Genomic DNA, 12268 nt, shown 5'->3' on the forward strand with positions numbered 1-12268 from the left:
TTATATTTATAATATATTATATACAATAAATGTTATTTATAAATAAATTGTCTGTCTATAACTACGATAAGGTGAGTGGTTGGAGAGAGCATGGTTGGTTGCTGTATCCCAGGGGAGATATGTGAGCCTCTGTCTGTTGTACGTGGATATGCCGTATGAGGTTTTTTGGGTATATATGTGACCTCTGCATTTTTCTGTTTTTTTGGCCATGTTTTATCAATTGCATGGTTGTGTATGTATGTGTGTGGGGCATGTGTATGCGTGGAGATGTATATGCATATCTGTGTATATATGTGCATATTTGGGCTTGCCACCCTACACACATCTATCACCCTTATTATCATATCAATCATTATGGCTTCCGGTATACGTAAACCCTGTTCCCTTCTGTTATATGGGTTTCATGACAGGCCCAGGCCACTTTATTTGCATGCTTTTGTGCCCCCTGACTGCGCTCACGCGTGGGATCCGTTTCCCACGCGTGCGCAGTTGGGTAGTACATGTGATTTAAGTGTGGACGTGTACGGGTTAATAATTGCCCGTTTGGCAGAGTCGCGAACGCGCGCTGGCTACGGGTACCCTGCCTCCTGCCTTTCTTATTCTTTATTCATTCTTCGGCTGTTTACATCAGTGGCCGACTTCTGGTATTCCCGCATGCGTGGCTTTACTTTGGGCTGCCCTTTTGTGCGACCGTTCACCTTCTACATGGGCATAGGTATTTACGCATGCGCAGTTCAATTTTGGACTGCGCTCCGCTAGGTCTATCTGCGCATGCACGCCCTGTTGTGCCGCTCCCTTCCCTGCATGGGCGCAGACGCTCTTTTGTGCCCTGTCTTTAAGCCTTCCAGGGCACGTCATTTCCGGATCCGGGGCCGCATGCCAGTTCCGTGTTCATGGTGGTACATGACTGCACACCGGTAGGCGTTTGAAATACTTATTATGTACCTATATATTCACTTGTGTATTGGCTGTCTGTACACTTCCCCTGACGAAGCCTCATTCGGGAGGCGATACGCGTGGGGCTATGGTCCACCAGGCCTCCTGGATACTCCAGCCTGTCCCTTTATAGGCCGGTTTGTATTATACCATACTTATTAGCCTTTTGGCTTTATACTGATGTGTGGGGATTCTTTTGCTACCATTATATGGGTAGCCTTGTGGCCATCCAGCCTACCCTCCTTTTGGGTTTAGATAGTTACCATGCCGTATATGTGCCTTTAGATACCCCATGAGCCGCTAGGCAGGTCGGTATCATTTCATACATTTGTGTCTTTTGTACTGGTATATTGACAGGCTGTACATTTATTTATATATGGATTTATATCATGTATCCAGGTTGTCCATAGTGGCGTAGTGATTTTAATTGTTTTTATTATTATGCCAATAAAGTGTTGTGTTTTGTTATACATATATACTGGGTGGTGTGCATTTTGTAGCAGTATCCCTTTTTTTTTTCTCTCCCCCTTTTTTGCTGTGATTATTCTGCTGCTTGCACCCCTTGTTTAGACATGTTACTTATGGCTGTGCGCCGGTTTTCTTGATATTCGTGCACTTAAAACCAGGGAATACTGGTCATGCGCCTTTAAAACCAGGGAATACTGGTCATGCGCCTTTAAAACCAGGGAATACTGGTCGTGTGGCTTTAAGACCAGTGAATACTGGTCGTGTGGCTTTAAGACCAGTGAATACTGGTCATGTGCCTTCAAGACCATGGTCACGTCAAGTACTTCCTTACCCGGGTACTGTTGTAGAGTCTTTGTGCCCCTTTAATGTAAAAACCGTCGCCCCTGTGTGAGCCGGCCGGGTGGACCCAGATGGTCACCGGGAGTTGCAGAGGTGATAAAATCTCACAGAGAGCGAGAAGCGTCAATTCGGGGGGTGGAGCCACAGACACGATGTGGGCGGAGCCTCGGGACTTCCATGAATAGGCCCAAGCCGGGGCCTAAATTTCTGCAGCCAGCGGGCGATTGTGGTAGAAGTGAGGGGCGTTGTAGTGGCCGAGAAAATTGAGCGTTCCCGTGCCAGGCGAGAAGTGCCAGAAAAGCGGGCGGAGCCGCCTTAGAACGCCATAGTGCGGGCCCGGCTTCCGGGATGCGGCCTACACATCAGCCGAAGCTGGGGGCTAAATTTTTGCAGCCGGCCGAAGCGTTATCAGGGAGGTGGGCCACAGGGAAGTGGCTGAGGCTGCCTGTCAGCAAGTGAATATCCCGCTGCAGAGGCCCACCGCTGACTGGATCCACTCACCATCGGTGCGCGTCCTGGCATGGAGCCGCCGCGGATGACTGGGTTTCAGCGCTGTTCTGCTGCAGGTCAGGTATTGCAGCGTGGATGGTGCAGTGATAAAGGTGTAAACCTCAATCCACCATCCCTTTGTTAGTGAGGTGGAGAGGAACCGTCCGCCTCCTTGTGCCATCCGCTTTCACAGTGGTGGGACAGTGGGGGCTGCTCGGACGCCATAGAGAGGGGCCTCTGTACATCCACGGAGTTCAGCTCCTGGGTGGACAGGGCCAGTTGTCCGGCATTAGGCCTGGCTGGGGAAGAGGTACGTGGAGGCGACACTCCATGTGCTCGTCCGTTCAGGTTGCGGGGCGATCGGTGCCCTTGAAGGGACCCATCGCACCTAAGAATCAGCCCAGGCTTGGCATCCCATGTCGCAGGAGAGGTGGCACTCTCCGTGCTCGCCTGTTGATGGTTCGGGGAGATCGGAACCTTGAAAGGATCCGTCGCCCCATTCGACCGTGGAAAAAATAAAAATCAAAAATGTAAAAATAAAATAATAAAGAGCTTTGGGTCTGAATAGCAGACCCGTCCGTGTGCCTCCTACAGACACTAAGCAAGAACTGGTTAGCTGAGAGCCAGCAGGAGGGGGTATACTGCAGGGGAGAAGCTAACTTTCTTTGTATCACTTAGTGTCAGCAGCATACACCCACGGTCTGTGTCCCCCAATCCAATGAGGCGAAGGAGAAATGAGAAGTTCAGGGGTGGCTTAGAACCACGATGGATCCGGGGGCGAATGGGAGCAGGGCATCACTTCGTTTGCTATTGTTTTACGGCTCCAAACCACAGATGTTTCATTTAACCCAGACTATCCCTTTATATGTGTGTGTGTGGGGGCCAGAACTACCACACCGCAGCAATCGTCTGAGCCTCCAGGTGCAAACACAGACATCAACACAGCAGCTACTTACGTTCTGGGGTTTTCTCCACTGGTTTCGCTCGAGAAGGTTTGCTTCTTTCCCGTTTATTCCATCCACTAGCTACAAAAAAAGTATTTCAGTGAGTTGTCAGATGTCAGAAAGGAAAATGAATGTAATATTTTATTTAGGAGGACTCGGCTAAGTCACCAGCATTAGAAAAGGATGTTGTTGCAGAGACAGTCCCTTTAAGGATAAGGCCTTAATGATTCAATTTAAAGGGAACCTGTCACCCCCAAAATCGATGGTGAGGTAAGTTCACTGGCATCAGGGGCTTATCTACAGCATTCTGTAATGCTGTAGATAAGCCCCCGATGTTAAGGCCCCGTCTCACATAGCGATTTACCAACGATCACGACCAGCGATACGACCTGGCCGTGATCGTTGGCAAGTCGCTGTGTGGTCGCTGGGGAGCTGTCACACAGACCGCTCTCTCCAGCGACCAACGATCAGGGGAACGACTTCGGCATCGTTGAAACTGTCTTCAACGATGCCGAAGTCCCCCTGCAGCACCCGGGTAACCAGGGTAAACATCGGGTTACTAAGCGCAGGGCCGCGCTTAGTAACCCGATGTTTACCCTGGTTACCAAAAAAAACAAACAGTACATACTCGCCTTTCGGTGTCCCTTGCCGTCTGCTTCCTGCTCTGACTGAGCCGCCGTACAGTGAGAGCAGAGCGCAGCAGTGACGTCACCGCTGCGCTCTCACTGTACGGCGGCTCAGTCAGAGCAGGAAGCAGACGGCAAGGGACACCGAAAGGCGAGTATGTACTGTTTGTTTTTTTTTTGGTAACCAGGGTAAACATCGGGTTACTAAGCGCGGCCCTGCGCTTAGTAACCCGATGTTTACCCTGGTTACCAGTGAAGACATCGCTGGATCGGTGTCACACACACCGATTCAGCGATGTCAGCGGGACCTCAACGACCAAAAAAAGGTCCAGGCCATTCCGACACGACTAGCGATCTCACAGCAGGGGCCTGATCGCTGGTACGTGTCACACATAGCGAGATCGCTACGGAGGTCGCTGTTGCGTCACAAAACTAGTGACTCAGCAGCGATCTCGCTAGCGATCTCGCTATGTGAGAGGGGGCCTTTACCTGAAAGAGGAGAAAAAAAGAGGTTAGATTATACCCACCCAGGGGCGGTCCCGCTGCGGCAAATGGGTGTCTCCGGTCCGCTCCGGCACCTCCTATCTTCATTCCATGACGTCCTCTTCTGGTCTTCACGCCGCGGCTCCGGCGCAGGCGTACTTTGTCTGCCCTGTTGAGGGCAGAGCAAAGTACTGCAGTGCGCAGGCGCCGGGCCTCTCTGACCTTTCCGGCGCCTGCGCGCTGCAGTACTTTGCTCTGCCCTCAACAGGGCAGACAAAGTACGCCTGCGCCGGAGCCGCGGCATGAAGACCAAAAGAGGACGTCATGGAATGAAGATGGGAGGCGCTGTACCGGACCGGAGACGCCCATCGGAGCGGGACCGCCCCTGGGTGAGTATAATCTAACGTCTTTTTCTCCTCTTTCAGGTAACATCGGCGGCTTATCTACAGCATTACAGAATGCTGTAGATAAGCCCCTGATGACGGTGAGCTTACCTCACCATCGATTTTGGGGGTGACAGGTTCCCTTTAAAGAGAACCGGGTTACAGGTCCTATTAAGGTAAGAGCCATCTTCTACAGCACTAAAGCTGCATTCTGTGAAGGTGGCTCTTATCTTTTTGATCCCTATTAACGCTGAAATATTCACTTTTATAAATTGCACGCCATACCTGTATTGAGTCCAAGGGGCACGTTTTCTTCCTGACTCAGCCGCCACACAGCAGTCCATCATCCTACCAGGCGCCACCTTCTCCGTGTTGCCTCACATCACCGGCGCCTGCACTGTGCTCTAATTTTTCAGGCATGCGCCGTGCACGCTGCCCTGGAACTCACATCAGCTGATGTACTGATATCGCGCTTGCGTGCAGCGGAGGCCCGAGATCCCGCCCCGCAGTGTGTTATGATGTTTTCACACTGCGGGCTGGGAATCTGGCGCTCTGCACAGGCGCGATCTACTTACATCACTTGATGTAAGTTCCAGAGCAGCGCGCACGGCACATGCCCAAGAACTAATTGCAGAGCGTCGGTGAGGGCACAAGAGAGAGGAGGCGGCGCCAGGTGGAATGATGGACGGCTGCGAGTCGACTGTTAAGTAAAACATGATGGCAAGCAATTGAAAGAATCTGCCATTTTTTCGACATTTAACAAAGTGTTAAAGGGAACCTGTCGTCAGGATTGTGCTCAGTAACCTGACAATGACACCTGGTGTTTTGAGTTAATGATATGCTCGTGCTCTGGGGCGGCCTGTGCACCTGTGCAGTAGCAGCTACCGGATTTGTATACACACAGATAGCTGCTACTGTGTAGGCGCGGGGGCGGGCTCCATTTTGAAATCTATTTTTTTGTATTTGATCAATAACATGAAGAACAGTTATTACAAGGACACTAAACATGCAGTTTTTTTCATTATGTATATATAATATTCATTATGTAAACTAGTGGGCAGGTCAGTGATGGATCAGTTTCCTGTCAGCAGTCTGCATTATGAATACCTAATCAGATCACCACATTTAGACCCCCCACAGGCCGCCCCGGAGCACAAGCATATCTAACTAAAAACTGAAAATAAATATTAAATAACCACAAGACTGATTTCATCACCAGGTGTCCATTTACTTTGTACTGTGCATAATCCTGACGACTGGTTCCCTTTAAGTATATTTTGTGGGTCCGTAGATTATAGAAATAAATTTATATTGTTTTACTGGTTTTGAAATTTTGTATAATAAAAACACACAAAGAATAATTGTTATCATATTCTGTCTCTTTTTCTACAAATGAAAAACATTTTCTATTACATTAATACTACTGATTATTCCCACGAGGGCCCCATACATCCTGTAATAACACACCGCACTACTTATGAAGTGCTGTGCACCATCTCAGCCCGGCACTGTTAGGGTATGTTTCCATGTTCAGGAAACCCAGCGCTTTAGACGCAGCGGATACCCCGCTACGCCCAAAGAGCCGCCCCCTGTTCATTGAACACATGCGGAATCACCGCATCGTATTCATAGAACAGGTTATTTATCTTGTGGAGACGGAGCGTCTCCACAAGATAGACATGCTGCGGTCGGTAAAGACGCGCCGCATGTCCGTAAACGCAGGGCCGCCGGATGTGTGTTCGCACGCATAGTGGAGACGGGATTTCATAAAATGCCCTCCCCTATGCTGTAACATCTGGACGCTGCGGATTGGATGCTGTAGCTGTACGAAGCGTCCAATCCACAGCAAATCCTGATGTAATCCTGCAAGTGGAGACATACCCTTACACTGACAGGAGGCCTCTGGACAGGTCACACCTAGAAGATTATAGTAACCCCATAATCACGCAGCAAGTATTAGATGGGTTTACAAAGGGAGCTCTCCCTTCTGTATAACTCCTAAGTTGCATTTGACCAAGGAATACGAGTTCAAGCTGCGTGATCCTAGCAGATGTAGCAGGACCTCAGATGATCAGTGTTGAAACAAAACACCCAACTTACTCAGTGCAGTCTTAAATGCAGCAATTGTATCCTCTTGGTAAACATTTCTTTCTTCCCATATTTTAAAAACCCTCTCGACAGATTTCGATACTGATGGATCCCTTTGGAGAAACAAAAACTCCAAATTAATTTCATGTTGCATTGGATTAAAGAGATAATGAACGGTCCTTTACCCCTGGATATATTATATAGCGTCTCAATGTCAGCATATGGTGGGCTGGGGAGAATCTAGCCAAAATACATCAGCTGGGATTGTCACTGAATATCTAGTGGGGAAGGGTCCATTGTTACTGTAGCTAGTTTGGAAGTGGGTAGATTCAGATTGAACCAAGAAAAATTCCCAACCATAGTTATGATGGGGAAAGTTTGGCAGAAAATGAAACAGTGGAGGGGGGGTGACAGAATTTAGGCAATATGCATCGATTTGGTTTGACCCTAGAATGATGGAGCTTATGAGATTGCGGGGGTTTGGTCAGTGGAGGAATAATTGCATTTGGTTCAGGTCTCAGTTGTTTGATGGTGGTGTAATTAAAACATTTGAAATGCTCAGGAATCAGTTTCCTTTGAGCCAGAAGATGTTTTTCCAGTGATTCTGCAGTCAGATAGTTTGTTGAATCTCATAGGACCTCGGGGAATTTGAGGGGGTTCATCACTTTGATGTACAGGGGTCTGATGGATACTTCTACTGAGACATCAGTTAATGTTGAGGGAAAAATGGATGGCGGGCCTGGGTCCTTTATCGGAGCCTCAGTGGGAGTCCATATTACAATATATTCCCAAGGTTTCTTTAAGTGAAGCTAAAAGGGGGTCACAGCTATATTTAGTCTATAGAGTTTACAGGACCCCGTTATGGATAATGAAGGCAGGTCTGAGAAGACACTCAAAGTGCCCAAGGTGTTCTGAGGAAGGAGCCGACCTTCTACACATGATGTGGTCGTGTTCTCGCCTTCAGCCCTTTTGGGTGAAAGTGCTCAATCTGATTCAAGAAGTGATGGGGGTAAATATTGTGCGTAACCCACTGACTTGCCTCTTAGGGATGCATGGATGATGTTGCTACAGATGAATGTGGGAAACTGGCTATTGCAAGATTACTATATGCTGCTAGGAAGCTTATTGTGGTGCATTGGTTAGATGAAAAACCACTAGTCAGAAAACAGTTTGTGAATAAAATAAACTTTACTGTCCTCATGGAAAGGAATATTTACATTAGGAAAGGTCAACATACAAAATTTGAAAATGTTTGGGGCGGATGGATGGATTGTCCGGGTGTGGCGTCTGAGCTATTGCAGAGTGAGTTGGGAGTCTGTTAATTACCTCTGCAGAAATTGTACTTGTGCGGCTGAGCTTTTGTAAAGTGGTGAATAAATTTATCAAGAAGAGATGTACCAGTTTGATAATAAAGGATATTGGGATGTGGTTTGGGAGGGGGGTTCGGAGGGAGAGGGGGTGGGGTACTGGGTAAAGGGTACTAGTTCATGTTGAATGAAAATGTTGCTTCCATCTGCTTTGTCATTTTGGTATTTGTCTGAAGTTTGTGTCAGACTGTATTACATTTTTTATATATGCCTTCATAAAAAGTACTTGATTAAAAAAATATAGGTAATGGACATGTATTTTATGTGCTTTTAATAAAGTCTAATATGCACAAAATAAAGAAAAAAAAGTGTGATAAGACACAGAAATGATTACCGTTGTTAGAGCAGGATCCATTTTATTTTGCTTGCCTCCATTTTGTATAAGTGTTATTAGAGGTCAGAAAAACAAGACATAATTCACTATTCTTCATTGTGCTGTTATCGCTGATTCCTAAGAACTAATTGTAGCAGTGAATGTCCTTGGTAAAATAACAAATAATGTACTGTGTTAAAATGTGTTTGCAAAACCGTAGGGAGGCAAGGGAGTAATACACTCCGACGCTTAGCCAATACATGGGGAATCCGCCTCCAACACAAGAATGCATAAAAAGTGTGTGTAAGCTTATTAAAGACTAGAGATACTTCAGATACAGCCCTGGTGTATTGTGTCTTATCTCTCCGGTGCCGTGACGTCATCTCTACAGTGGACTCATCAGAGAGTAGGTCGAGACCTGCGACAACACCGTACATACTCGAGTATAAGCTGACCCGAGTATAAGCCGAGAGCCCTAATTTTGCCACAAAAAACTGGGAAAACTTAATGACTCGAGTATAAGCCTAGGGTGGAAAATGCAGCAGCCACCGGTAAATGTCAAAAATAAAAATAGATACCAATAAAAGTAAAATTAATTGAGACATCAGTAGGTTAAGTGTTTTTGAATATCCATATTGAATCAGGAGCCCCATATAATGCTCCATACAGTTCATGATGGGCCGCATAAGATGTTCCATACAAAATATGCCCCATATAATGCTCCATACAGTTTATGATGGGCCCCATAAGATGCTCCGTATTAAAATATGCCCCATATAATGCTGCACAAATGTGGATTATGGTCCCATAAGATGCTCCATACAGATATTTGCCCCCATATAATGCTTCACATGGCCCCATACAGATATTTGCCCCCATACAGATGCCCCATACAGATATTTGCCCCCATATCATGCTGCACATGGCCACATAAGATGCCCCATACAGATATTTGCCCCCATATCATGCTGCACATGGCCCCATACAGATGACCCATACAGATATTTGCCCCCATATCATGCTGCACATGGCCACATAAGATGCCCCATGCAGATATTTGCCCCCATATCATGCTGCACATGGCCACATAAGATGCCCCATACAGATATATGCCCCCATATCATGCTGCACATGGCCACCCCATACAGATATTTGCCTCCATATCATGCTGCACATGGCAACATACAGATGCCCCAATCAGATATTTGCCCCCATATCATGCTGCACATGGCCACATAAGATGCCCCATACAGATATATGCCCCCATGTCATGCTGCACATGGCCACCCCATACAGATATTTGCCTCCACATCATGCTGCACATGGCAACATACAGATGCCCCATACATATATTTGCCCCCATATCATGCTGCATATGGCCACATAAGATGCCCCATATCATGCTGCACATGGCCACCCCATACAGATATTTGCCCCCATATCATGCTGCACATGGCCCCATACAGATGCCCCATACAGATATATGCCCCCATGTCATGCTGCACATGGCCACCCCATACAGATATTTGCCCCCATATCATGCTGCACATGGCCCCATACAGATGACCCATACAGATATTTGCCCCCATATCATGCTGCACATGGCCACATAAGATGCCCCATGCAGATATTTGCCCCCATATCATGCTGCACATGGCCACATAAGATGCCCCATACAGATATATGCCCCCATATCATGCTGCACATGGCCACCCCATACAGATATTTGCCTCCATATCATGCTGCACATGGCAACATACAGATGCCCCAATCAGATATTTGCCCCCATATCATGCTGCACATGGCCACATAAGATGCCCCATACAGATATATGCCCCCATGTCATGCTGCACATGGCCACCCCATACAGATATTTGCCTCCACATCATGCTGCACATGGCAACATACAGATGCCCCATACATATATTTGCCCCCATATCATGCTGCATATGGCCACATAAGATGCCCCATATCATGCTGCACATGGCCACCCCATACAGATATTTGCCCCCATATCATGCTGCACATGGCCCCATACAGATGCTCCATACAGATATATGCCCCCATGTCATGCTGCACATGGCCACCCCATACAGATATTTGCCTCCATATCATGCTGCACATGGCAACATACAGATGCCCCATACAGATATTTGCCCCCATATCATGCTGCACATGGCCACATAAGATGCCCCATATCATGCTGCACATGGCCACCCCATACAGATATTTGCCCCCATATCATGCTGCACATGGCCCCATACAGATGCCCCATACAGATATATGCCCCCATGTCATGCTGCACATGGCCACCCCATACAGATATTTGCCCCCATATCATGCTGCACATGGCCACATAAGATGCCCCATATCATGCTGCACATGGCCACCCCATACAGATATTTGCCCCCATATCATGCTGCACATGGCCACATAAGATGCCCCATACAGATATTTGCCCCCATATCATGCTGCACATGGCCACATAAGATGCCCCATACAGATATTTGCCCCCATATCATGCTGCACATGGCCACATAAGATGCTCCATACCGATATTTGCCCCATATGCTGTTGCTGCGATTAAAAAAAAAAAAACATTACATACTCACCTCTGTGGCCCCCGGCACTTGCTATAGTCACCTGCTCCCCGTTCCACCGCTGATCGCCGCTGTGTCTTCCCATCCTCTGCACCGACGTTCAGGAAGAGGGCGGCGCGCGCTAATCTGACCTGAGCGTCACTGCGGAAGACACAGCGGCGCCGACGGTGGAACGAGGACCAGGTGAATATCGCGCACTGCTCCCCGTCATACTTACCTGCTTCTGGCGCCGTCGCTGCACGTCTGTTGCCCGGCGCCGCATTTTCTTCCTGTAGTGAGTGGTCACCGATACCGCTCATTACAGTAATGAATATGCGGCACCACCCCTATGGGAGGTGGAGCCGCATATTCATTACTGTAATGAGCGGTACCATGTGACCGCTCACTACAGAAAGAAACTGCAGCGCCGGGAAGCCAGGGACCTGCAGGGACCGCGCCAGGAGCAGGTGAGTATTATTAGACAGCCCCCGCTCCCCCTCCCCTGCCGACCCCTGGGTATGACTCGAGTATAAGCCGAGAGGGGGACTTTCTGCCCAAAAAAGTGGGCTGAAAATCTCGGCTTATACTAGAGTATATACGGTATATACGTACTTAACTAGGGAGGCAGCTTCCGGAAGGACATCGGCAAAAGTGTCGCGATATACTATTGCATTCTTCCTTTTGCAGTTTTGGATGATATCATTTGCCAAGTAGAAGAGATTCAGTCTGTGCGAGAACCCGGCTGTGGAAAGAGGGAAAAAATAAAAAATCAATGGTATTCATTAATGAGGGTGTTAATAATCCAATATGATTGCCAGTACAGTGATAATTATGACATTATGGGCCGAGGATCAGTGAACGAGCCTTCAAGGGTCATTCCCAATCATCAATCTGTGCAAAGCTGCAGGCAATCACCCGGCCAACAAGCAAGGACGCTTAATCATCAATTCATCAGATAGTTTATGCTGATCTAAAATGATACCAGCAGCACATGGGTGTAAACAGGAGATATGCTGCAGAGAAAGTAACCATTGCTGCTCGCTGAGCTTTAACAGTCATCACACAGGGGCCGAGCCCGCCAACAGTGGGGCCATCACACAGGGGCCGAGCCCGCAGTGGGGCCATCACACAGGGGCCGAGCCCCAACAGTGGGGTCATCACACAGCGTCCGAGTCCCAACAGTGGGGTTATCACACAGCGGCTGAGTCCCAACAGTGGGGTCATCACACAGCGGCCAAGCACGCACCAACAGT

At 48.0% G+C, this 12268-nt stretch overlaps 1 protein-coding gene across 1 annotated transcript in view; it reads right to left on the bottom strand.

The window, feature by feature from the left end:
- RPRD2 (regulation of nuclear pre-mRNA domain containing 2) overlaps positions 1-12268 on the bottom strand; it is an 80392-nt gene that overhangs the window by 25973 nt on the left and 42151 nt on the right. The window contains exons 2-4 of the mRNA XM_077257785.1: positions 11628-11757; positions 6769-6869; positions 3189-3257 (exon numbers count right to left, since the gene is read on the bottom strand). Of these exons, the coding sequence (XP_077113900.1) occupies positions 3189-3257; positions 6769-6869; positions 11628-11757 (300 nt within the window). The remainder of the gene's footprint in view (positions 1-3188; positions 3258-6768; positions 6870-11627; positions 11758-12268) is intronic.

This window comes from Ranitomeya variabilis, chromosome 1 (assembly GCF_051348905.1).
Source record: "Ranitomeya variabilis isolate aRanVar5 chromosome 1, aRanVar5.hap1, whole genome shotgun sequence".
NCBI lineage: Eukaryota > Metazoa > Chordata > Amphibia > Anura > Dendrobatidae > Ranitomeya > Ranitomeya variabilis.